The 27,939-nt window shown below is 43.7% G+C and overlaps 2 protein-coding genes across 3 annotated transcripts; one reads left to right on the top strand and one right to left on the bottom strand.

Moving 5' to 3' along the window:
• On the bottom strand, positions 1 to 23,897 carry LOC122159669 (phthioceranic/hydroxyphthioceranic acid synthase-like). Of its 2 annotated transcripts, none has more exons than XM_042817461.1 (8): positions 23,825 to 23,897; positions 12,457 to 12,572; positions 10,968 to 11,031; positions 9,907 to 10,060; positions 8,390 to 8,550; positions 6,957 to 7,160; positions 6,257 to 6,438; positions 1 to 5,888 (listed from the first exon to the last, which is right to left on the bottom strand). In XM_042817461.1, exons 3-8 carry the CDS (start codon positions 11,026 to 11,028, stop codon positions 330 to 332), a joined length of 6,321 nt encoding a protein of 2,106 aa, XP_042673395.1. In that variant the 5' UTR covers positions 11,029 to 11,031; positions 12,457 to 12,572; positions 23,825 to 23,897; the 3' UTR covers positions 1 to 329. The 2 variants fall into 2 exon arrangements, with proteins under 2 accessions (XP_042673395.1, XP_042673393.1); XM_042817459.1 differs by lacking the exon at positions 23,825 to 23,897 and adding an exon at positions 12,852 to 12,919.
• On the top strand, positions 23,192 to 27,932 carry LOC122159670 (patched domain-containing protein 3-like). Its single transcript, XM_042817462.1, has 4 exons — positions 23,192 to 23,929; positions 24,028 to 24,149; positions 24,548 to 24,693; positions 24,908 to 27,932. The coding sequence occupies exons 1-4, from the start codon at positions 23,192 to 23,194 to the stop codon at positions 26,542 to 26,544; spliced, it is 2,643 nt and encodes an 880-aa protein (XP_042673396.1). The 3' UTR covers positions 26,545 to 27,932.
• Positions 27,933 to 27,939: the final 7 nt, after the last annotated feature.

Here is a 27,939-nt window from a genome sequence, read left to right as displayed (position 1 = left end):
TTTAAAATTGGAGGGTGCAGGAAGGATAAAAACTAAAACAGCACAGAGATACACTTGCAGTTTTACATTTTAAAAAATGTTACTATTTTCATTTATATGCTCTTTCATAAAAGGCTAACAAATACAGTTGTTTTACTGACAATTTTTAAAATTTTTGTATAAGCAAAATACAAATTCTGAATTGTTGAAAAAGAAAACCCTTAAATTCACAACACCTAAAAACAGTCATTAAAAGATGTCCAATTTATACCTGTAACAAGAATCAGAAAATTATTGAGATCCTGCAAAGGGTCTAATCATCTTTACATAATTATTGAAAGAAATGATTCCTACAACCGAATCTCATGTTCTCCACTTGCAACTGCAGACATTTTTTTCTCTACAGTTCCATCTGCATTGGTTGTTTCTCCTAAAACTACTACTAAACTTGACAGAGTGGTGTGAGGATCAAGTAGTTTCAGAAGAGGTATGTCCACCTTTCTTTCTTGAAAGACGCGGTTCTGAATTGTCATGGCTAACATAGAGTCGATGCCCAATGATGAAAGTGGAGTATTCATGGCCAGTTCATCTGGGTTCAGTCCAGTGAGGTCAGCCATCAGTGAGGTAATATAGTCTTCAGACTTGACTGAAGCAGTGTCCTGGACTTGAGATTTCTCAGGGGGTTCAAGCTTGCTTCCAAATTCTTCTAACATGAGTGATGTAAACCGATTTTTAAGTGAAATAATCCGAGCAAAAACATGATTAAATAAAGTTTTAAAATTTAATTTGACAACAGCTTGCTGAGGGTTATTTGAAAGTAAGCTCTTCTTGAGATACTCATGAATCTCATGCACTTCCAGAATATCTATGCCCTTGGATCCCAGAATGTTCTGAATCTGGTTTTGATTGAGCAATACGCCGAGGTTCAAAGCACCCCAGTTGATGGATTGGCCCGAAAGACCACAGTTCCTCCTGTAGAGGCAGAAGACGTCCAGGAAAGAGTTTGCAGCTGCGTAGTTTGCCTGCGTGGAGTTTCCTAGAAAGGAAGTAACGGAGGAGTAGCACACAAAGTAGTCAAGCTGTTGGCCTCTTGTAGCCCAATGAAAATTTAGGGTCCCTGCCACTTTGGGGCTTAGCACTTTCTGAAAGTCAGCCAGCTTCAGAACTTCAAGACGACCATCGTGTAAAACAACAGCACTTTGAAAGACACCTTTGATTGGACACCCTTCAAATAATTTTGCAATGATTTGGAAAGCTTCCTCAACATCGCTGGTCAAAGTAATGTCACACTGCACAAACACTATTTTGCTGCCTTCATACTTCATCTGCAAATCCCTCATCTCTTCTTGCTTCTCCTTGCTCGGAATTTTCCTGGACAGTATTGCAATACACCCTCCTCCATTCGCCGCAATGAATTTCACAGTTTCAAAGCCAAGGCCAGTGAGCCCCCCTGCTACTACGTAAACAGCGTTCGGCTTAAATATCTTCTTCTCAGATCCATACAGTGGGATATCTGAAAGAACAGGGATGTCCTTCTGCTTTCTCAGTACAGCAAGTGGGACAGATTTGCAGGTAAAAGAGCACACCACAGGCTGCGGCCTTTCAAAGTTCTCAGTTTGCTGGAAGACAGAGCCTGGTAGATGTCTGAACCGTTTCATATCTAAAGAACTGATCCACACCCGCACCGCCTTTTGGAGTTCCTTTAGAGATGCCTTCTGGAAGATACTGCTAAGGATGAGAATATGAAAGCTGATATGTTCATGATCAAGTCCACTGACGCTCTGAATACATTCCGATTGCTGATGGCCACATACTATCACCACATCTTTCAGACAGTACATGTGTGCCAAATCCTCCTGAGACAATCTCCCTACTGAAGGAAGAACAACAAGGGCATTGCATGCATTTACATGCTGCAACATATCAGGAGTGGGCCTTGCAAGTACTGTTTTCCAGCCCACCTCTTCTGCTGCCACAGAAAGAACACGGCATAACACTGATGATGGTTCTGTAGAAATAATTCCCAAAGTTCTGCCGTGCTTCCCCTTGGGTAACCTCTGATTTAAGATCTCCCATGCAATGATGAAGTAGGACACACAAGGGACGGTCTGAAAGCACGGAAATTTCTTTACATTTAAACAAACAGTTCCTGGGACCTGAATTCTGGATGATGCAGCTGCCGGATAACATGAAACCACGCGATCACCCACTTTAACCTTCTTCACAGCTGTGCCTATTGCAATGACTGTGCCACTGAAATCAAGAGCTAAAAGTCTGTGTTTGTCTGCTGCTTGGGAATTCCAGTAGAGTGTATTGCCAAAGTTACGACTAGAAACACTAATGGGAAAATAATCTTCAGAGTGGATACAGATCTTATCCACTTGAATCTCAACACTTTGATTTTCCAGTTGAGTAGCAGTGCTGGTGGATAGTTCAGCAGACAAGTCTTTTGCTGAGTATGGATCAGCAGTGTACAAAGTGAATGTTTCTGAATTCTGGAGAGACCGTACATGCTGGCTGTAATCTTCATCTACAAAAGGAGTGCGTTTGATTTCAGATGCATAAATTCTTCCTTGGCTGATGTAGACTTCCGGATAATCCTTTCCTCTGTATTTGACAAGGACATCTGATAATGTTGAGATGTCCAGGGAGCTGGAAGAGCTGAGGTCAATTATCTGAAACGTGATTTCTGGAACTTCAACAACACAAGTTCTGGTCATGCCATGCAATGCAAACCCACAGTTAACGTGGTCTACATTTCTTTCTGTTGTTCTGTAGCTGATCACTCGGATTGAACAGGGAGAACTTTTCTCTCTTAACGCCACGATAACTTGGCGATAGGCTTCACAACACTTGGAGAGCTGGTCGACCACCTTACTTGGGAGCTCTTCATTCACCTTTTGAATTCCCCACAGGAAGAGAACTTCATCGTAATCCTCAACCTCTGCTTTCATCTTATTCCCCGCGTGGACTTCCAAGAGGGATTCCCAGTCTTCATACATAACGTATCTGGAATCAGGATGCAAATATTTTCTGAGTTGCTCAGCTATCCCAAATTTGTCAGCGAACACTAGGACTCTAGGCACTGCTTCTACATGACCGATCATCTTTGACGGAGAAACTTCCGACCACTTGTTCTCAAACATGAACTCATTGTCTCTGGAAGACGCTGGTTTCATGAAAGTGATGGCAACACGCTTGAGTTCAGCCAAAACGGACCCGTGTTTGTCCATGAAGCATCCACAGACCTCAAAGCAGTTCCCAATGGATTTGCTTGTTCTCATATATATCATCATTTCTTCCTCCAGAGGTCGCAGCACCACCAGGCTGCCTATCCCTGAAGGAAAGCCTGCTCTGGACTGCTGCGTGCTCGAGATCACGACAGCAGTCATCTGCATAAAACAGTCCAGCAGCACTGGGTGGATACAGTAGCTGTACATCTCTCCGAGAGTCTCCTTGTTCACCTTGATGCTTGTTATAGCTTCCTTTAGTTCCTGGCAATAATGCACATCCCTGAGCTGCCTGAATACGGAGCCATACTGAAAGCCAATCTGAGACAGTGCTTCATAGACCTTCTCTGTGCTAATCACTGACGTGCATCTGTGATAGACCTCTTGGAAGGAGATGGTGCTTTCTTCCACCACAGCCTCAGGCACCTTTCTAACTTGGCCTGAAGCGTAAACTGCGTTGGAGGAAGAGAGTATCTCAAAGGCTGTCGCTGCTTTTTGTGGACTCAGATTGATATTCAAGACTTGGGAACTCTGTGTGAGAACGCACGGCGCTGAAAAACTGACGCTCATCTGGCAAGCACTCAGAGGCATTTTAGGTCCTGAGCTGCTCATCACGCAGGCCAGACCAAGCTCCACATAAAAAGCACCAGGAACTAAAGCCACACCGTTGTTCTTGTGCTCATATAAGTAGGATGTGGTGTCCTGGGAGAGCAGGCAGCCAAACTGCGTGTTGTCACTGTTGATGACATAAATCAAAGGATGACCAGAGCCAACGTCTCTTTGATTTGCTTGTTGGCGGGTATCCAGAGAAGCCACAGCTCTTTTACGATCAAATTGATATCGTGGAATGGTTACTGGAATGCTTTGATATCCATCATAAAAGTGGTGCCAGTTGGGATTATAGCCCAATTCAAACAGATTTCCGACCAAACTAAAGAGTGCCTGATACTCTGCATCGGACTGCAGAGAAGGGAAAACCTTGGTGACTTTCCCTAGAGTCTCTTTTATATTTCTCTGCAACGCTCTATGAGGACTTATTTCAACAAACACTACATTTTCCCTGTCTCTAGCTGCAGTCGCTATGGCTTGAGTGAAAGCAACTGGCTCACGAGTATGCTGGGCCCAGAATTTGCCACGAGTGAAGTCATTTGCAGAAGCAGCTGCCCCGGTCAGAGTTGAAATTACTTCAACATCACCCTTCTGTACCTCTAAAGGCTCTACGCTTTGCTCCAACTCCCCAAGTATCACATCCATGCTAGGGCTGTGGTAGGCAGCTGGGACATTCAAGACATGAAGAAAGATGTTTCTGTGGCTGAAAGCTTCTGCTAAATCTTTCTGGACCAAGTCCACATCATCTGGATTTCCAGACAAGGTGCAGGAAACTGGGCTGTTGAAAGCTGCAATGCACACCTTTCCCGAGTAGCGATGCAGATGTTCAGCAATCTCTTGAACGGGGATGTTTCCAACCACCAGCATTCTGCCCCTGGCAGTCTTGGCCTGCAGCCTGCTCCGGTGATATATCACTTTGACCGCATCTGCCAGGGAAAGGTACCCTGCAAAATGTGCTGCGGCAACTTCCCCCACGGAATGGCCAACTGCAGCCACTGGCTTAATGCCCCAGTACTTTAGAAGAGAAGCTAAGGCAACCTGCAGGGCAAAGAGCATGGGCTGGGAGAGTTCTGGATTCAGCAACTCCTTTGAGCTGCGACCTCTTGCTGGCAGAAGGCTGATGGGAGCGTGTTTCCGAAAGAGCGCTTCTACTTCCTTACACTTGTCCCTGAACACCGGCTCTGAGCTCAGCAGTGCCTCACTGAACTCCTTCAGTGTTACGCCGTTGCCACAGAACACAAACACCAGCTGAGGCTCCACCTTGGACGTGGCAAAGTCAGTGCTTGCTGCCGACGTAACTTCTTGCTGCAAGTGTCGGAGAGAGTTTGCCACAAATGCTTTTCGGTACCTGTAGTTGGCATGGCTTCTTCTGCAGGCAGATGTATAGGCCACGCTTGGCAGAGTTATGCAGTTTCTTGTACTCAGATGCGCAGCTGTGTCTGCCATTGTCATCTGAAGGGACTTAGCTGATGCTGCGGACAGCAGGACTAATTCCAGCGGCCTCTTAAAGGCAGGAAGAGGCTCTGGCTGCTTAACCTGCCTGACTACAACATGGGCATTGGTTCCTCCAAATCCAAAGCAGTTGATGCCAGCTACTCTTCCGTACTCACCGGAATCTTCCCAGGGCTCCACCGCGGTGGGAATGGCAAGGTTTAACTTCTCTGTATCGATGCTGCTCATCTCCTTGGAGTAATGCAAAGATGGAACAATCTTCCCATGATGCATCATCAGAAGCACTTTGATCAAACCTGCTGCTCCAGCAGCTGATTCAGTGTGGCCAATATTTCCTTTCACCGAACCAATTTTCAGAGCAGGAACTTGTGAAGGTCTGTTTTTACAGATGACATTGCCAAGGCTTTCAGCTTCCGTGGGGTCTCCAGCAGCAGTTCCCGTCCCGTGAGCTTCAATATACTGCACAACTGAGGGATCCACATGACCTTCATAAATGCTGCGCAGCAACTTCTCCTGCTCTATTTGAGACGGCCTTGTGATCGGCGTTGTAGACCTACCATTCTGATTGACTGCACTGATGTTTATAACACCCCAAATTTTGCTGTGGTCTTCCATTGCCTGTTTCATAGAAACAGAAAATCATCTTTAATCATCTCATGCTTTATCTATCTGCGAGGAAAAGTAACCTTTAGTGGTGGCAATGGTGATGAGGAGACGGTTGAACTAGATGATCTTGTAGGTCGTTTCCAACCTTGTGATTCTATGATTCTATGATTCTATGATTCTATGATTCTATGATTCTACGATTCTATGATTCTTACATTTCTGATCTTTCCCACGCTAGAAGAAAAGCATAAATGTTTTCCTAATGCTAATAATAAGCTTATATTAGAAATGCTTTTTGCTACAATAATTACAAGAAATGGATACACAAAATTCAGGTAAGAAGCCAGGCTTATTTTAGGCTTCTTCACAAACAGTCTTACCTTTTTCAGTGGTTTGAGGAAAACAACACCACAGCCTTCTCCCCTTCCGTAGCCATCTGCCTTTTTGGAAAAGGGTTTACTCATCCCATCTGGAGCGATCATTTTTGCTTTACTGAGAGACACAAAAGTACTGGGAGCGATTATGCTGTTCACACCACCACAAATAGCTGCCTCACAATCTCCTGGAGTAAAACAGAAACATATTCCAGTTGAGATGTTCAAGGTCACAGAAAGAAACACATTAACTGTAACTTAGTTGATTGAAAAGACAGATATTACAGAAAGACTTCACTGATACTAAAAGTTAGTTGTGATATTTTAATTGTTAAGATTGGAATCTGTCATTGTGATTGGTTGTTGAAAAAGTACCCAATACAGTTATCTAAAATTGCATCAGGCTATGTTAGAGAAAGTAACAGAATTCCTCACAGTAAAAGATTACTGCTTCTGCAGGTACAGTGCATATTTCTGAGGCACTGGAATCCATTAAAGCACCTACTGGTGAACATGAAGGTATTAATCACACCTCAGGAAGAATAAAAACATGAAATAATATTGTAACTTAGTTCTTCACAATAGCTAGAAAACATAACTTCAGAAGTTATGTGATACAAATCCCAGGATAATATATATATACCTCTGCAATTTCATACAGCATTAATTCTAATTTCTTTGCCTACCTTCTCTTCAGTCTCATTACCTGATTTCATTGCTCGCAAGGCGTAATGCAGGGCAAAAAGAAATGATGAACAAGCAGTGTCAATTGTCAGCGATGGTCCAGTCAGATTAAATGTGAAGGAGACCCTATTAGCAGCTATGCTCATTGCTGTTCCTGTACCAACATAGTGATTTATTTCACTTACTGATTTGCTTCTTATGATTTCAAAGTCTCGATTCATAAGGCCTGTAACAATACAAATACATGTCACATTACTCTGACCAAAACAAAGGAATGTACAACCTTGAACTTGATTCCACATCCTTATATCTAAATAGGGGATAAAAAGATTTGAAGGGTGGACTATTTGGTATATAAGGAATTGATTGGAAGGCCACAGCCAGAGGGTTGTGGTCAATGGTTCTATGTCCAGGCGAAGGTACAAAGCAAGTAGTATTCCCCCGGGGTTTGTCTTGGGACTGATATTCCTTAACATCTTTATTAATAACATAGATGATAGGACTGAGTGTATACCCTTGCAGTGGAAATGCTAAGTCACAGCCTGAAACAGTGACTGAGCACCTGGTGGGAAGGAAAGATGATCAGAGAGTTGGAGAACCTCTCCAGTGGAGGCAGGCTGAAGAAGTGGGCTTGTTCAGCCCAGAAAAGAAAAGGCTGCAGGGAGACCTCATTGCAGCCTTCCAATATTTAAAGGAAGACAACGAACATAAGGGAAATGAATTTTTTTTATGCAGGTAGATAGTGATAGGACAAGGGGGGGATGGCTTTAAACTAAAAGAGGGGAGACTTAGATTAGATGACAGGAAGTTTTTTTACTGAGAGAGTGGTGAGGTGGGCACTGGTTTTCTGGGCACAAGTTGCCCAGAAAGGTTGTGGATGTCCCATCCCTGGAGCTGTTTAAGGCCAAGCTGGAGGGGGGCCATGGAGGGGGGCTGGACGGGGCCATGGGCAGCCTGATCTAAGACTTGATCTAGAGGTTGGCAACCCTGCCTGTGACATGTAGGTTGAAACCTGATGAGTCTTGAGGTTCCTTTCAACCTAAGCCATTCTATGATTTTATGATTCTATGACAATCAGCAGTTGGACAAGTACACCTTGGTAGTATACCAATATCTACATAAGAATTTCTGCTGCTTTCAAACTATCTTAACCTCCACAACACCTTAACCACAGTATACTGCTAAACATCAATGTGTTTAGCAGAAAGGGCTAGGCGGAGTTGAGATCGTTTTCTGTGCCAACACTGGTGCCTCAAGATATTAACAGGGACACCTAAAATTAGATACATCAATTATGTTATGAATTTCTATAGTGACCCAATAGTCTGTCTTCAAAAATAACTAGTCATAATACAGTAGCCTTAACATCTCCTAGGCAGCGACACACAGTTTACAAAGGGGTGATCAATTTCATGAGGGTAGAATGGATATTCTTCACCACAATTTTTCTCTTACCAACAAAAACACCTGTTTTGGTGCCACTGATGGCTTCTACAGGGACTCCTGCATCCTCCAGTGCTTTGTATGTGCATTCTATCAATAACTTCTGTTGTGGATCCATGCATTCAGCTTCCATACTATTTATTCCAAATACTTGGTTGTCAAATGTGTTAAATCTAAAATACATGAATTAGAAAAAAGCACAATATGTATGCAATACATAGATTACCAGCTTTTTCTTTTGCAATGTCACAAAAAGCAAAGCAGTGATACTGAGAACACACTTCACATTTATGAAATTAAAAAAAAAGACTGGACCAAGAATGCTTTATTTTCTGCCACAAAAAATATATATTTTTATCAACTATTCTACATTTCAGATAGAATGCCATTCACTGATTTTCATTTTTTTTTACACACTGGTAGATTATTGTACTGGTACCAACAGCATTCCTCACGCTATCAAAACTTGCACAATGAGACCCGCTTTGCTGCAGTGTTGACCTAGTCAACAAGTTATGACTATCTTCTAAACAATTTAAAGACAATATAGACATATGACTGTACAATTCTGTACAATTTAAACATGTATGGGATCAGCTCAGATGCTCCCAGAAGATACCTTTCTTTTTCTCTAACAATAATCTAAAAATATATTGTGTTTTTGTAGTGTTTCTCTCTTAAAAATCTTTAAAATAGACCCACAGTTAAAAATAATTAAGCCCAGATTTTAGCTTTTATTCCAAGATCACATTTGTATGGCTTTCTGTCACCTCTTGAATTAAGCAAAAAACAAAATATCTGAAAGGAGAAAAAAAACTTTGAGTAATTCTGATCCTAACCCATTAAGTGTTCTTCCCAGGGCCTGATAAGATTAATTCTGTCTGTATATATTGGAGAAAAAAGAAAAAAAAAGCACATATCTAATATAATTTGACAGGAAACACTGGGGCACAAGTGAAAAGATACACACCACAGTTCAAATCTCCATGACTTCTTTGTTCAGAAGGATCTTAAACCAGTATTTATGTACACAAGATTAGTGCCTGAGGTCCAGCAGATCTGGTCAACCTTCGAAATGAAACTGGGCAAGACTCATAAGGCAGACTGTACTCTGGGTCCATACTCTGCCGCATTCTTCCACAGGCCATAACTGGGCTTTACAAATCCTTTGGCAGCTGTAGCCCACCTCAGATCTGAAATGCACACCTTCATACCTAACGCAGGTGCATGTGTGTACTCAAAAATACACATCCATTGCACGACTGGTTGTATCCCAACACATGACAAGTTTGGTCGTAAAGTTGCATTATGCATTCAAAGATCGTGGCCTGCAAAGAAATGTGCTCAGAACTGTCATGATACAGGAATTCCTGCAATTTGAAAACTACAAGTTCATTGTGTGAGATGAAAGAAAACTGTTTCTACGTCCAATTCATAATATCTCCCTGCAGCTTGCTCTCTCTGAAAGGCTGGACACATCAGACTAGATACAGAAAAAAATCTGTAGCACAGCACAGGAACACACTCACTCATTGAGAAGAGCAGCTCGTGTTGTATACATTTTTCCTGGCTTGTTACTGTCTGGATCGTACCACTCTTCGGTATTAAATCTCTCTGGGGGGATTTCCACTGTGCAGTTTTTGCCTTCCTCCAGCACTTTCCAGAAATTCTCAATTCCTTCACCTATTGTACAAATATGGCAAAGAAGATTACATTATGCATTCCCTTTTGTCATGCTCATTCAGAAAAACACATTCTGTTACCTGAAACTCCTACATATGAATCTAGGCAGCTGAAATGTAATTGCTACAGATAAACAAACCATCATGGTTTGGTGACACAAATATGGGAAGGAATGACTCATCTTTTCACTACATGCTTAAAAGCAAGTTAACCCACCAAATTAATTCCTTGAAAACTCTGAAGATTGTTTCAGAAAAATAACATGGCAGATAGCAAAATAACATGGCATCAATGTTCCAACACACATTTCATCTCCTCCCAGCTTCAGCTTTCTCCACTATTCGTATGTCCTCATCCACGCTCACTCTGGAAGCAGTGCTAACCTGTTACATGACCAAGTACTGACCAGCTCAGCTCTAGCTGATGTGGGACATCGGGCACTGGAACTGTCAGGAATAGTTACTGGACAACAGCAATCTCACCTGAGGCTAAACACCCACGCTCAGTCCACCAGCCAGCTACCTAAATGTCTCCATCCATCTAACCTAACAATACAAACGTCCCTATGGATGCACAGTCCTACACCTGTGCATGATCATCTGGCCAGTGCACGTGCAATAACCCCAAATCATCCCTGACACGTTTGGTTTGTCTGCATGAGTTTCATGCATGCAGCTCAAAGCCCTGCCCACAGCAAACACTGCAGCTCTCACTCTCAGTGGACAAATTCAAACAAACTCATTTTCACCACACTGAGATCATTCAAAAAGATCCTACAAGTAGCAAAGCCATGAACTCTGCAAAATTAAGGGGGAAACATGCTATTTTACTCCACATCAATGCTAACAAGTGACTGTGCTTTTCAATATTCAGTCAGCATCCTGCTTTCTATTTACTCAAATCTTACCTCCGGGAAAGTTGCATGCTATTCCCACAATAGCAATTTCATCTCCTGTCTCCATCTTCATCACCTGGGCAGCACAACGCAGTTAGAGACAAAACTCAGATCAAACAACTTTACACTGACCGTAAGATAAATATTAGTTTAAAAGATGATCTTCACCTAAGTACACATATTTGCTCAAAGGTTGGCTTATTTTGAATGACTTATTTTTGGCTGCAATGAGAAAGGTGGCCAACCTGAGGGGTATTTCTCATTCGCTCTACATTTAGAGGAAAGTCCCTAACTAATTCCTCAGACTCCCTAATCCACAGACACTCTTTTTGCTGTTTAGCCTCAGATACACCCATCACCACCTCGTCTGCTCTTCAGCGTAACACGCAGTTACCAAGCAGGCTCTGCATGTTACCAGTTAAAATCAGACCAGCTAAACAGTCAACAAACTATCAAATAAGGGAAGGAACAAAAGTTGCTTCATCCACACTCTGAAAAAGCGCTTGGAGAGAAAATCCTATTCTGGGCATTGCTTTGCTGGATCCCATGGCTGCCTAGCTTTTCTCTAAATTGCCTTCCTCTGGTGAAGTTCCATAAGAGAATTCTGGAATTCAAATTGGGAGACAAAAATGTGTTTAATCCAAAGAATGCCTGCCTCAGATCCCTTGCTGCGCTTCCTTCAGCCTAGAAAGCTGAGAAGATTCACACTGAAAGGAATTTTTTTTTAATGCTTGGCAATGATAAGATTATCATCTCCATGATAGCACAGTAGGTCCCAAAGACCTCTTCAGAGTCACTGACTGCAGTGAAGGAGAAACAAAGCTGATTCACAGCCCTACAGATCACATCTATGATTTTTGGGAGGTTATCTTTGGAATGGGTAATTAAAACAACTGTAACGATTCATACTGTGAGAAGGGAAGTAAGGGGGCAAACTAGCAAATAAAACCAAGCCAGGATCTAGCTTTCTAGGTTTAGATTCTATTTTAACAATCATAATAATCCTGAAATTCCATAAAAAGAGTTTGCTTCTTGTTCTTTCCAAATCACCTCTGTTTTTAGGACTGGAGATCCCTTCCAAAGAGTCAGAAATAAATATGATCATTAACAGGTCTGTGATTTGGGATCTTTTCCCCCATGCTAACTTGAGAATCCAGTTTCTATTTCTATTAATCTCTTCATTAATTTATAGTTTGAATTTCAGTTTCTATTTATTTCCATTTCATAATTTAGGCATTATTTAATTTGAAGTTAAATTTCCTTTTAATTTCTACTTTTGCTCTATTGATTTCCATGTTATTTCTATTGCATATTTTAATTTCACTGCCAATGTGAAGTTGCAAAGCCCAACACTGATATTCTTACCACAAAGACACTGGAAAGCATGGGTTTTAAGTAAGCACTTAAATAGCATTTGATAGAAAAAGAAAGGATTTCCTTTTTTAACACTAAGTACGACAGTTACAAAACTATCCAATTCATAGAGATTCATAACTCTTACCTTATGTGATTCCAGTAGGGGTTACTAACACGCTGAGTCTTTGGAAGTCCTTTATATAGCATTCTGGGAGGTTTCTTATTCAAATCCATGCTAGAACGTGGCAAAAATGTGAACGCCTTTTAGAAGAAAAAAGCAAATGAGTCATTACATTATGATTAGTCAGCAGCCCTCTCCATGACTAAAGTTCAACATTCGCTCCTTGAAGGCAGTAAATGCAATCAAGTGTTACATCAGGACAAAAATAAAATCTGTCTTATCTAACTCCCACTCTTATCTAACATCTAGAAGCAAACTCTGAAGGCATCACATCCCCCAGCCTCTGCTAGATGCCTTTTTAACTCTTCCCCAGCTGGTTTCATCCCAACTACCCAAACTCATCTTTCTCCTTCTCTTACTTGCCAACGGAAGCACAGTCTTTGAGGAGCCAGGAGAGTCCACATGTCAGCATCTTCCCTGATGTTAGTGCCTCCCCTGGCTGTGGAACAAACCTCTTTCCAAAAAAGAAAGAAGAAATCACTGCCCTGAGTAAAAGAAAACAACGTATACTGTCACTAAATAGCTTTGAAACCTGCTCTGAAAAGCCCCAAATCTGCTCACTTTCATAGCTGTAAAATGCTTTCCTGTATTCTGGCATTACTGGGATTATTTATGCCATTTCTTCAAGTCAATTAACCCACGGACTCTGCCCACAGCATCACGAGGCTGATTCACAAGGTGGCTACTCCAAAGATAAGTTGAGTCTCCCTGTATTTTGCACGTGTCTAAAGAGCAATCCTGACATTTTCACTGTTAGTTCTGAAAGTAAGAAATGCCGAGCCATGTGTTGAGGTATTGGTTCAGTATTGGAAGGAGTACTGAAATGAATCCTGCACAACTATGAATTTCAATGCAAATTAAACCAGTTTGTGCACTACTCAGATACTGATAGGGAAGTGCTGTTAATGTCACTGATCCAAAGCAGAAGACTGATGAACAGTTATCAGTCTGTTGTATGAGCACTGCTGACCTGCAAGAATATACTTACAAACAGAAGGTAAAGGATGTGAGAGTAAAAGATGTCAGCCTGATTTTGCTGAGATCAGGCTGAGGGCCTGAAACAACAAAGGAGCAAAAAAAAAATAGAACAAAAAAAATTGGTCCTTAACACAGTTTCATGCCGAATGTTCAACTGGAGCTATCCATCAAATAGCAGTTTTTTCCTCTTTTTAGCCATAGTTCTTCTTCTAAATCCACAGACCTCTTCAGCAAGCAATGCCAAAATGTGATGTGCTGTGCTGTGCAAAAATGGCACTGCTCCTAAATGTATTAATTTGCCTTTGCTTTCTCCCAGAGAGTCATTGGTGACCTATCAACAGAATTTACACAGTGCTGGCAATATTTGGAATTTTCTGCTGTGTTGGGAATAATAAAAAAAAAAGAAAACCACAAACATTAGCAAAGGAGGACAGCAATATACCATGCTTCTAGAAAACTGTGTAATTCCCTCACTGACTCTACATACCAAACTAAGATGGCTGATGGTGCCTCTGTGTTACCTTTTTTTTCCTCTGGACCTGCCTGCACCCAAGTGGAAGGCAACATGAGTGTGTTTCATGCCTCATACAAAGAGAAACTGTAGGCAAATAGGTAGAGGATGTTGATTGGGTACACTTATGGAGAAACTCCTCCAAAAATTCTCTCAAGTTTGCTCAAGAGAGAACCCAAGTGCTCTGCATAAAAAAACTGCATAATTCCCTCACTGACTCTACACAACAAACCCTCCTGATATTATCACATTGTAACATACTTGTATGCCACAGAAGAAACTCAACACTTCTTAGAAGTGAGCTATAATTAAATACTATATACATGTACACATACAGAGAAATATATATCTGTGAGCTAGATTTTAATGCTAGGCAGTGGAGCATAAGTGACCCAGCTTTGCCCCTCATAACATGGCACTGCAGACCTGAATACCTGCTGCAAGGGCAAAGATAAAGTCATTTTTATTCATAATTAAATAAATGTGACAGCTTGTGGTGGGCTGAACTCAGCCAGCAACTAAGACCCCATCTCCTCCAAGCAGAATGGGGAAATAGAATCCAAAAAAGCAAGAAAAGCTCATGGGTCAAGGTAAAGAAGAAAAAGGAAAAAACAAACAGGTAAAGCAAAGGCAATCATTAGCCACCTCTCACGTGCATACTGATGAGCAGTCAGACTCCGAGCAATGGCTACCTTCCACATAGTTTTATCACAGAGCATAGTGTTATATTCTGTTGGATATCTCCTGGGTTAATTCAGGTCAGACGTCCCAGATGTGCCCCCTGCTCCTCTGTCCTCATGCTCATCCCCAGCCTATTCATGGAAATAGCAGAATCATAGAATCATAGAATCACTCAGGTTGGAAAAGACCTTGAAGATCATCAAGTCAAACCATGACCTAACCATACTACCCTAACAACCCTCCACTTTGATAGATAAACAGAAGGTCTTGATGCTCAACATCTAAAACAGAGGCATATTTGCAACTGCTTCTGGGTAACAAATCTAAACCACAGCACCAGGCAGGCTGCTCTGGAAAACATTAACTCCATCCCAACCAAACCCAGCAGAAACCAGCACAGAACAGAGGTCCACTACACAGCATAAAGACTTTCTGGGCAGAAAAAAAGATGGGCAAGGAAATGCTGCATGCAGCCTCTGGACATATAGTACTGGTGAAGATGTGGCTGCCTCACTGTTTGTATGGGTAGCTCAGCACTTGCTCTGTTCAAGGAGGTCCCAGGCAAAAGATGCAGAAGTTTGGCAACTTCTGCTTTTGCTGTTGTTTTTCACTTTGAATCTTCTCAAGGTTCAGAGCTCAGCTTATAGCACGGTTTATCTGTGTAGGTACTGCATAAATGAAAAGGCCTAGGACTTTCTGCATTCTCCAAAATTCACTGGCAATTTTTTCTCCCAGCCTAGGGAATGGTATTTGCTTGACCAAGGCACGGTTCTGCCTGTCACACAGGCTGGATTGAGGATTAAATTCTCTCTGTTGCATTCAGAAAACAATCAGAAATCATACTATGCTGCTTTGAAAACCTAAGTCTGTCCTAAGCTGGAAGTCTGTCTTTGATGGTAAAATAATGTCATAAACATAAAATTACCCATGACTGTAATTGATACTGACTTCACATGAAATAAATCTGCTTCCCAAAGAGGCAGTTGATTATATCATTAAACAGAAGTATCAAGCAAGTGTAAAGAACTTATGGCTTCTTTTGAAAGCTGTAAAAAAGGTTCAAAGTGTGAAGTGAAATGGCATTCCTTGACTTTTACAGCATAAAAAATCAACCTAGAAGGAAGCATATTCTAATATTCAGCACTGTAATATTAAAATGAACCTGAATAATCTGGACAGCCTAACTTGCTTTACTCTCAGATCACTCCCTTACAAGAAATATTTCCTGTAAGCAGACTTTATGGAAATGGCAGGCATGAATTGGGCGGCCAGCAGGGACACTGAGGTCATTGTCCCTCTGTACTCTGCCCTCCTGAGGCCCCATCTGGAGTGCTGCATCCAGGTCTGGGGCCCCTATACAAGAAAGACAGAGCGCTGTTAGAGAAGGTCCAGAGGAGAGCCAAAAAGAATATTAGAGGGATGGAGCACCTCCCCTACAAAGACAGGCTGAGGGAACTGGGCTCGATTCAGTCTGAAGTAGAGAAGGCTGTGGGGTGACCTCACTGCAGCCTTTCAGTATCTAAAGGGAGCCTATAAACAGGAGGGGAGTCAACTCTTTGAAAGGGTGGATAATGGCAGTACAAGGGAAATGATTTTAAGTCGTGGGAAGGAAAACTTAGGTTGGATATCAGGGAGAAGTTCTTTATTATGAGAGTGGTGAAGTGCGGGAACAGGCTGCCCAGAGAGGTTGTGGATGCCCCGTCCCTGGAGGTGTTCAGGGCCACGCTGAACGGGGCCCTGGGCAGCCTGGTCTGGTATTAAATGGGGAGGTTGGTAGCCCTGCCTGTGGCAGGGGTGTTGGAGATTCATGATCCTTGAGGTCCCTTCTAACCCAAGCCATTCTATGATTCTATAATTCTATGATTCTGATTCTATGATTCTACAATTCTATGAAGTTGGGTTCAACTGCAGACTTAAATACTAAATGTTGCACACGTAAATTGAAGAGCGTTTACATAGAATTGCCAAATGACTAATTGTCACACTAGATAATGACAGTATAGTCATCAGGAAGATGAGTGTCAAAGTGTCTTTTACAGCTTGTGGACAGCCTGTCCACAAAAGTAGAGGAGTTTTGCAGAGCTGCCCATTTGACCAATGCAGTTTCCAGCCTCCGTTCCCAACATTTAGACCTCCAAAAACAATGAGAACTTAGCTCACTCAGATAAAGTTAGCTACACTGCAGACATCTAAATGTAGGTGAGATGGATGTCATTAATACCACTCCAGGAGGAGGCACTGAGCACTTGTGGAATGATCCAGAAAAATGGAGGGAAAGAGCTCAGTAAGTAGGCAATTTGTATCCAAGAAAGATAAATGAGAAATAGCAGCGATGGGATTACATTTTGCTTTTTAAAAACAGTAATCTTTCAAGATTCCTAGCCTAGCAGGAAAGATTTCTCTAAACAGTATTTCAGTAGGTGAACAGCAAGGAAAAAGAAAAGAGTGAAGTTACAAAATTTTTAAATCAGAGGATAATTGCTCAGAGAGGGAAATGAGTAATAAATTTAGATGTAATTTTATTCTCTGTATATAAGGCACTGTCAGTTTCAATGCTATGAAGTCACAGAATCAAAGGGATTGGAAGACATCTTTGGAAATCATCTAGTAGATGAGCATCCATCCTTTTAGCAGCCCCAGCCCCGGGCACTGGGCACCACCATGGACTCTGGGACAGGCTGGGGCCAGGGACAAGTCCAGGCCAAGTCTTGTGGTTGGGGTCTGGGCCCAGGCTGTGGGCCGTAGCCAGAAACAGGCAGTTTCCACAATCCATGACTGCACCTTGGCTGCAGCCTTCCCACAGCACAGCTGGGAGCCTCTGCCCACCTCCCAAACACTGGGGCTGCTGTCAGCTGTGACTTTGTCCTGCGTGCCCAGGGCCCTGGCAGCCAAACCCCTGGGGCGATGCCCTCAGGACTGACACAGCCTCTTCCTTGTTGTCCCACCTCTCACTCAGATTTGTGTGGTCTAAGGCTTGAAATCTGAAGCGGTTTTGGGGAAGTCCCTGGCCTTGCTGTCCCTGGGACTCCATGCTTAAGGCAAGGTACAAATTGCCAGGTCAGCTCTTATTTTGTCGTTCACATGAGTTCCCATTGCAATTGATGGTAGAGTAGGTTTCCACATTATGGCTGATTCCAGGTATCATCTTGTCTTTAGTTCTCACCATCAGTACATGTCAGGTAGATAGTGGAACAGGAATTTTGTCTCACAAGAATTTCAGGTAATTTGAAAGTACAAACAGGTTCACTCTTAGAATGCTTCTGAGAGACAGAACAGAAGCCCTAGGGAACCTCCCCATTGTCAGCGTATCTTGGCTTTCCTACACACAAAAAAAGGCTGTCATTCAATGACAGTGATATTTCAGATTTACCTAAGAAAGCACAAACAACATCAGATAGTAATCCTAGATCTAAAGCATACAACCACCTGTTGCTACTTCACTAATAGGATTTTAGGAAATGTACAAACACACCACGGAGGGGGAAAGGGAGACAAAATGAAAAACAAACTATAGACCAAACAATGACATTTGTGAAGCCGCTTTGTACTTGATGTGATCATTCTACCTACTGAGGTACTGAAATGAGCTGAAAATCCCACACTTGTGCACATCACCTATGCGCTGTAGCAAACAGCCAGTTAATATGAGAAATTGTGGCAGGAGGCTGAATTGTCCCACAGTATTTCCAAGAGAATAAAACTGTGCACATACACTGGGGCTAAAAAGGAGCTGTGGTCAGAAGACACCCAGGAAGATCTCATGTTTGAAATTGGATGTCAGCTAGAGATTTTCTTTTACCTAAGCATGAAAATAAATCCTCCAGTGAACAAAGAGAGGTTCAGCTCAGGAGCACTTTCAAGTGCACTTCAAGTTTACAGGAACTCAGCAAGCTCAAATTCTCTACAGATTTCTAATATACTGTAAGAAAAGCAGGTTATCCAAGTACTGACATTTTTGCATTTATTATATTTTCCTCCAAAAGTTTAAATCAATGGGTAGTTAAAAATACACAGATGCAGATTCACACATGTAGACTTCATGCACTCCGAATGTGCAACAGCAACAGCAGGATATGTTGCTCAGAGAGTACACTGATAACAAACAAATATATATGCCGGGAACCTTGACTGATGTGAGAAGAAGGAGATAACTTTGTTAATGTTCTCCTGTTACAGGAAAAATGGCACAGACATTGATTAGCAGAAAGTTTTGATCCATAGTTTTGATACTGTTATTTTCCTGTAAATGAAACGGGGACAGCTATAAAATTTATAGGTTATATAGATAACATCATAAATACTGGAGTTACCTCATTTGTTACCCTTATTTGACCCTACCGGGAATTTTACAAGGAAGCTTACAAACATGCAATGAAACAGCAGTCTGTAAAGATAACATCCCTGTCACTGATAAGATATCATTTAAAGAGGTTGACTTCCTACACTTTTCACAGAAGTTTTGAAATAATCAATATTTATTGAGGGGAAAAAAATCTATAAATCTTATATAGGGAGTGTAGATACAAAAGTTGATGAGGTTCTTCATAATCCTCACATTACATAGTACTTATGGCACTGCAGGGTTTTAAAAGTGTAATTCAGAGCAGTCTTCATGATTCTGAAATCACAGAGCAGACAGGAATTGTTATTTATGTCAGCTCTAAAAGAAATATTCCTGAAGCTTAAATAATATAATCAAGCAACTCGCCTTGTCTTTCTGGTAATCAATATATTAACAAGCTGAAATTCTGACCATCATTCTCATGTGCAGGGGCTGTTCTGAAAGAAATAGGAATGTTGGCCCAGGACATCAAAGGCAGATGTTGGTGGTATGGTAGCAGAGATGGAGCCTTCCCACCAATATTCCTGGCAACATGCTGTTGCCATGTGACAGATGGCAGCAGAGGGGTAGTCTGACAGAATGGTGTCTGGCATGGAAGCGTGTATGCAACGAAGTTGTGGAACTGAATTCACAGAATCACAGAATCACAGAATTGTAGGGGTTGGAAGGGACCTCCAGAGATCATCGAGTCCAACCCCCCTGCCAAAGCAGGTTCCCTACAGCAGGTCGCACAGGTAGGCATCCAGGCAGGTCTTGAACATCTCCAGAGAAGGAGACTCCACCACCTCCCTGGGCAGCCTGTTCCAGTGCTCCGTCACCTCACTGTAAAGAAGTTCTTGTGCACATTTGTGCAGAACTTCCTATGCTGCAGTTTCCAGCCATTTTCCCTTGTCCTGTCTCCACTCACCACTGAAAAGAATCTGTCCTCGCCATTCTGCCCCCCACACCGTAGATATTTATAGACCTGGATCAGGTCCCCTCTCAGTCTTCTTTTCTCAAGGCTGAACAGACCCAGTTCACTCAGCCTTTCCTCATAGGAGAGATGCTCCAGGCCCCTCACCATCTTTGTGGCCCTCCGCTGGACTCTTTCCAAGAGATCCCTGTCTTTTTTCCTCCATGCAGAAAAAAATTGCACCTGTTGACATTCATTGATGCTTGCTGAATGTTTATGGAGACCAGTGGATGTAAGCACAGTGAGGCGTAGGTGGTGTGCTTCAGCAGTGGTGACAGTGACAGTGGGTCACCTCCACTGGTGCAGATTTTTAAGAGCATGGCATCACTAGTCAAATGCATAGCCAATGGCAGTCACTATGTTAAAAAATAGTGTTTGCAGCTGAGAAGGTGCTCTATCAAACAGTATTATTGTGTTCTTTGCACCTGTTTTAGTTTTCATGGAAATAAATAGGAGGCACTGCTTTTGGGCAACCTACATGCAATAAAAGCAGCTTATCACCTAGCATGGGCATATCCAGCCTATGGCAAATAATGGCAAATTCTGATACTTCGCCTAAACACGGTCCTGCAAACAGTGGAAAGTATGCAGTCTTGTTTTCTGTTTTGATAAAGGGATTTGAGAATAGATTTCAATAGATTGCTGAAAAAATCACCAATTCTTGGCGTATTTGTGTCTCTGTTTTCCATTGACATAAAAACTTTAACTAAAAGTTTTCAAATGGAGCATACAGAGCTGCAATCAGATATTCAATTCAAAAATTTTATCACATCTCTTTACCAGACTTCTATAAGACCTCTTCTAACCAGAGAAAAATATCCCCACAGTCACACCTTACTCACGTTGTTGTCCAAAAAAGTGGATTTGTCATTGCCATGCAATGAGTCAGTCATCGCGAACTCAGGAGAGACACTGCTTATTTATTTCAACATTGTGCAGGTCAAGGTGCTCAGTGGTTTCTCTTAGATCAAGCACCACACAAAACTACCCACACAATATTTATATACAAAAGTCAAAGAGGAAATAATTTTCCAGTCTGTTCCCCTCACAATGATTTGTTGGTAATTTTCATACAATTATAAGGATTCATGGAGCTTGGGTTTTCTTGCTAAGTCAGCAACGTCCCCAGCATATCATGATTAATTTTCCCTTCAAGGCCGACTGGCTCTGGGAAGTCCCCTACTAAGTATTTATTCTTCTGATACCTAATACGACCATAGATCAGTTTGTTTAGAATTAGTCTTCAACTATGTCCTCACTTATTGGCAGCACGTACATTTGTGAACAAATATTTTCAAGGACAAAGCACAGGAAGAGCAAAATTTCATCAAAAAATCTCTGATGAGCACCTTGAGAACTCACTAAGAATTGCAACCACTTCCATCATATCATTAGTTGCACTAGTTTCATAAAAACAAGGTCAAATATCCTACTAGTTTTATGTTTTTCTTCCTTTTTTTAATGTTTTTAAATATATATATATATGAAGATGTTTTTTTACTTCTATAAGTAAATACATTAAATACATTCTGTATTTTTTATGTGGTCCAAGACAAATTCCTTTTCACACATTGCAGCCCAGACAAGCCAAAATGTTGGATACCTGTGATTTAATCAGTTAAAAATCTACATGCAACTTCATGCTTCCTAAAAATAAAAAACTCAACTAAACACAGAAATTCCTGAGAAGCCCCACAACATACCTAACACGTATCAACAACTCTGATATATCACATAAAAACTGTCACAGTTTTTCATATGATTTGACTGCCTGCATTGACACTGTCCTCTCTTGGATGGCCTAAGGCACATAATCAGAGCAAATACCTCTCTCACCATCGATCAGAAGAGCAGCAGTCACTCACTCTGACTCATTCTGACACTGCTCAGTGAATGGCAATTCCGCAGAATCACTGTGTGTAACAAAAGCAAGGAAGAGCAGATCTTGAATCTGAATAAATATCAGCTCATTCCACGTCCTGGAGCCAGAGTAACTTCAAGGTTCTCTTCAGAATGGTTATTATCTAAGCAGATAAGCTTCGCTGGAAGAAATCATGAATTCACTCACCACATAGCTGTGCTCATCACCAGGCTACATCCCCATCACTCTCATTATCTGCACATGATTTAAAGTCGTGGATAGATTGTTGCTGCCAAGCACAGGAGGCAAAGACCTATCTTTGATGGCAGTCATGCATGCAAACAGAGACAGCAAATAGGCAACCAACAGAGCACATCCGCCCCATCCAGGCAGGTGGAAAGTCTGCGTCAGGCAAGGAAGAAGCTTCCCTGTCACTGTAGGGTACAATAGTGGGCACTGTAAAGAACATGTTAGTCAAATTTCCTTCAGAAATGGTGTGGGCATACCTGACACTGCCTTATGGCAGCAAGAGTAAGATGAAAAAAATGTATCTGTTTATAACTGCTCTTGTGCACACACTTTATTGCGCCTGGGTTGTTTGTCAAGAGGCTCAGGACTGCATGTTTGTCCATAGACATCTGGCAAAGCACTTTCCACAGGTAGCCTGGATAAAGAAGCACCCCTCTGTCCAGCAGTTCCAAAAAGACACACAGAAATGAACCTTTATATCTACAGACAAGAGATATTTGGGCCCTGCTGGTGTGCACAAGAGCTGTTACATTTCCAGTCTACTCCTATAACTGTAAAAATCAAACCCCAACTTTTTTACAGCACTCAGTCATAGCAACCTGGACTCGCAGCCATGAGCTACACAGAAGCTCTCCAGAGCCAACCGCGCCAGCCCAATTTGCTGCAGTTCCCACGTCCTTTTCTCCTTACTCTTCCCCTGCGCACACCCTACATCCTCAGCCCCCTCACTGAGTTTGTTCGGCTCCTCACAGCGCCGAAAGCCACGCACTGCTTTTGGCTGGGAGAAGCGTTACGCTTCGTGCGCCATCGCCACGCGCTGCCAGAGGGTACGGGCGGACCGCCGGCCCTCAGCCACGGCCGTGCCCGGCAGCGGGGCACCCGTCCGACACCCGACACCGGGCGCAGAGCGAGCAGCCCCACCTGCATGCCGAAGGGTGCGGAGAAGGGCGCGGGAAGGGCGGAGGGCGCGGCCACCGGCCGGCAGGGGGACGGCCTGCAGCGGCGCGGCTGGGGAGCGCTCAGTGCCTGCGCTACGCGGCGGGAAAAGGAGGTGCTCTTCCCGCGGGGCGAAAGGCCGAGCTTCGGCGTGAGGTGCGCCCGCGAGCAGGAGCCGCCGCCTCGGCCATGGGGCAGCCGCGGTCCCCCCGCGAGCGCTGCTCCTGCAGCAACACCAACTGCGTGGAGCGGCCACTGACGCGGCTCTTCGAAGCGCTGGGGCGCGTCGTGGCCGCCTGCCCCTGGCCCTTCGTGCTGCTGCCGCCGCTGCTCTCGGCCGGGCTGGGCGCCGGCTTCGTCTTCCTGCCGGACCTACAGACGAACGACATCGAGGGCCAGTTCACGCCAACGGGCGGGCCCGCCAAGGCCGAGCGCGACTTCGTGCAGCGGTACTTCCCCACCAACGATTCGGAGCGCTTCTCCGCCGAGCGGCTGCCCACGGAGGGCGCCTACGCGGCGCTCATCGCCGTGGCCGCGGGGAACGCCTCGGTGCTCGACCGGCCGGCGCGGGACGAAGTGCTGCTGCTGGACGGCGCGGTGCGCGCCCTCGGCTACGAGCGGCTCTGCGCCCGCAGCGGCGACGCCTGCGCCAGCGCCAACCCGCTGCTGCCGCTGCTGGCCAACGGCAGCGCCCTGCCCCAGCTGCCCTTCCCCGGCGGCGGCGGCGGCGGCGACGCGTTCCTGGGCACCGCGCTGGGCGGCGTGCAGACGGACGGCAGCGGGCGTGTGGAGCGGGCGCGAGCCATGAAGCTGATGTATTACCTGCGGGAGGACGGCGGCGCGGCGGGCGAGAGCCGGGCGTGGCTGGAGACGTTCCTGCGCGTCTTCCCGGAGAAGCTGCAGGAGCTGAACCTCACGGCCGTCGAGGTAGCGCCGGGGCGGGGGGCTGCGGCTGCGGCGGAGCGGGGCCGAGCGGCGCGCGGGGCGGAAAGGCGTGCTCTGACTTGGCGCTGTTTTCGCTCCAGGTGACGTACTTCACCTCGTTGTCCAGACAAGAGGAGTTTGAGGGAAACACCAAGAGCGTGATCCCGCTCTTTTCCATCACGTACTTCCTGACGATCACCTTTTCGGTCGTCTCTTGCCTGAGGTAAAGTACCTGGGGCTGCGAGCAGCCGCCTCCGCGCTTCCGCTCCGGCTCCGGCGGGGTTTGGGCTCCTTCGGCTGCTGCTGAGCGAAGCGGTTCTGAAGACGCCGCCCTCGTGAAACGTAACCTTTGGCAAAAAGCATTTCTTTGCTCCTTCTTTCCAACGTACACGTGCATCCTGTCTGCTTTTGTGCGGTTTGTGCATGGTTACCCTCTGTAACTGGCCAGCAGTAGTAGTATATGTGGCACCTGCCCTATAAATTCATTTTGTCTTAATGCTGACATTTGGGAACAATCTGATGGGATACGATCCGTATCTCTGCAGAGAATTCAGTTGTCGTGCCAGATGTCTTGGTCAAATACTTGATGTGTAAGTAAGCTGTTCCTTAAAACGTTTTCAGGCTGAGCTGTGTAAGGAATAACATCTGGCTTGCATGTTGTGGAGTGCTTTCCTCCGGTTTAGCTGTATTAAGCAGCTTTGGATTGATGATGTACTGTGGCATACCATTTGTGGCAACTGTAGCAAATGCTCCATTTCTTATTCTTGGTAAGTAGAAAAAGTGTGTTGAGCTCTGGTATAAGGAGAAAAGCTGGTGTTTTCTTGTATCTTAAACTCACATCAGCACTAAAGCAAGTAGCCTCGCTTGCTTTTGGAAAATTCTGTGTAGTTTTAAATGCTGCTTTTGTTTTTTGGTACTTTTGCTGGGTGTCGGTGGAAGCCGCCTTGTGCCATGCAGAGTTAACTTTTTCTCCTCTTGCAGGAGTTGGCGTGGATGACATGTTTATCCTGATCTCTTCCTGGGAACAAAGCTCAAGCAAGGCAGACAAATCAGACACCAAATCTCGGCTGGCCGAGACTTACAGAGAAGCAGCGCTTTCTGTGACAATCACCACTCTCACAGATGTCTTGGCCTTCTTCATTGGCACCTGGACTTCTTTTCCTTCTGTGAGGTCGTTCTGCCTCTATACTGGCACCGCCTTTGTCTTCTGCTATGTCTATGTCATTACCTTCTTTGGGGCAGTTATCGTGCTAAATCATAAAAGGGTGAACGGAAACCGACACTGGTTAACGTGTGTGCAAGTGAAAGTAGGGAAGAAATCCTGCTTGTACAACGCGTGTTGTTTAGGCAGCTGTTCTAGTGAGCTGCCGGAGCCAGAAACCAGTGGGACAGAAAGCGAGCATCCCATGAGCATATTCTTCAAGAAGTATTATGGTCCTTTCTTGACAGGTAAATGGATCAAGCTTCTTGTGGTGTTGCTGTACGGAGCGTATTTGGGTGGCAGTGTTTATGGCTGCACCCAGATGAAGGAGGGCATAGATCTTCGAAATCTGGCTAGTGATGACTCTTACGTTATTGCCTACTATGACGACGATGACAAATACTTCTCAGAATACGGACCCAGGGTCATGGTCGTCGTTACTGACAGCGTAAACTACTGGGACGAGTCTGTTCGTAATGACATTGAGGCTTGCCTACAGAATTTAGAGAGCATTAACTATGTAGACAGGAACCTCTCGCTGTCATGGCTGAGAGTATACACAGAAATTGCTGGCAGTGGTTTAATAAATATAAGCACTAAGGATCTTTTCATTAGTAACTTAGCTGTACTATTCCGGTTCTTTCCCAGTTTTGAGTGGGACATTAACCAGAGTGCAGAAGGAATAGCAGCTTCTCGTTTCTTCATCCAGACAGTGAATGTGACCTCAGCCGTTGACGAGAAAAATCTGCTAAATCAGTTAAGAGACAGAGCCAAGCAGTGCGTAGTTCCACTCATGGTGTACCATCCAGCATTCATCTACTACGACCAGTACCTGGTCATAGTGCAGAACACCATTCAGAATGTTGTCATCGCTGCTGGGGCGATGCTCGTGGTCTCTCTTGTGCTTATTCCCAGCCCACTGTGTTGCTTGTGGGTGACTTTTGCTATAGCTTCTGTTATCGTTGGTGTTGCTGGTTTCATGACATTTTGGGACATCAGCCTCGACTCCATATCCATGATTAACCTGGTCATTTGCATTGGATTTTCTGTAGACTTTTCTGCACATATTTCCTATGCCTTTGTTACGAGTGGAGAGTCATCAGCCAATGAGAAGGCAATAGGAGCTCTGCACCAGCTTGGTTACCCAGTGTTACAAGGAGCAGTATCTACTGTGTTAGGAGTAGTTGTCCTGGCTGCAGCAAAAACCTACATCTTCAGAACGTTTTTTAAGATCATGTTTCTTGTTATATTGTTTGGGGCTCTTCATGGTCTTGTGTTTATTCCAGTATTTCTAACCTTTTTTGGATACTTGGGCAAATCACTCCCCATTACTGAAACTAAAACGCTAGACCTTAAATTCTTTAGCAAATCTGGAATTCAGTACATTAGGTTCAGAGATAATAAAGACTGCCCGTAATTTAAATGTAAGATGTTACTTATTTATGCTGTGTAGATTAAAATGCAGTGACTTCCAAAGAATGTAAGAAATTAAGGACTGGAAAGATGGAATAATAAATTTAGCAGAGAGGCAAAGGCTTAAGAAAAGCCAGGCATTAAGTCACAAAAGAAGTGAATGTGCATAGAATGGATTTACATTTTGTAACTTTTTGTGTGCTTGACTTTTTTAACCTTATTGGTATTAAAACTTCTTTTGTAATTTAGTTACTGCAACACTCAAAGCCCTTAGAGAAGGCAAATTGATGAACATTTTACATTCAGCTCTTTTTTTTCTTTTTAAGAGTAACCAACATGCAGCTTTAAGAAGATTAATGAGTTTCCAAAAGGATATGCTGTTTATAGTTGGCCTTACATGGACCTCCTGAGTAACCATTGCACTAGATAGTGTGCCATGGCAGGGCACAGGAAGGACAGCCCAGAACCATGTAGAAATTAAATTCTTGTAATGCCGCAGGGATTATGTGAATTCCAGGCCTGACAAAGTAATTTTCCATGAGATTGGTGTGCAGTTTTGCTGAGGGCAGCTCAGCAGAATATATTCACCAGTCCCAGCACTGCCAGGCCAGCCAAGCAGCCCATGCCACCTTCACTGCTGCTGGTTTCAGTAACACAGGGAAGCTGGTGTCCTGGAGAACAGCAAAAGAATCTGACGTCTCCCAGAGGAATAAGGAAAGCATGACAAGTGGAAAGGAGATGTGCAAGTCTGAGCAGGTCATCTTATGCTTTTTTCATTTCCAGTGCAGAAAAGCAAGGCTTGTGATTTCAAGTCCTATGCCTGCTTCTGTACCTAGGCTTCACTTGTGGTTCATTGCCACAGAAGTTCCTGTCTTAATTGACATGGAAGGAGCTCTTAAACCTGGTTTAGATTTGGATACCTGTGTTCTTAGTCAAAGGAACACACCAGGCCCAGGCAAAACTTATGGATGAGATCCAGGTTGAAGTCCATCATTTCAGCAGATTTCATATATGCCCTGCCTTCTTACCAGGTGCTCAATCACTGTTTCAAGCCATGACTTAGCATTTCCACTACAACCTCCCAGGTTTCACATCTCCAGCTCCTGAAGAGTTCTCTGGAGTTGCTTTACATCACCACAGGGGGTCAAGGAAGCAAAGGGAAAGGAGAAGAGGAGAGGGCAGGCAAGCTTTGGCTCTGAAACATGTAATGTAATGAAAACCAAAGACCTGCTGGCTCCGGTCACATCCTGGGCTAAGGTAGCCATCATGCAAAAATGCCTTTCCCAGTCTGCCCTGTGGTAATTCTGAAGACTTTTGACTCCTTTTTCACTTGTGACCACGCACTGAACTAAGAACAAACCTCCTTGCAATAAACCTGCATAAATAAATGTATTTTGTT

Source organism: Centrocercus urophasianus, unplaced genomic scaffold, assembly GCF_019232065.1.
Source record: "Centrocercus urophasianus isolate 14NV4802_14NV808 unplaced genomic scaffold, USGS_Curo_1.0 seq_16, whole genome shotgun sequence".
NCBI lineage: Eukaryota > Metazoa > Chordata > Aves > Galliformes > Phasianidae > Centrocercus > Centrocercus urophasianus.
Note: the sequence above shows the minus strand (reverse complement) of the source record. Positions and strands in the feature narration are given on the sequence as shown.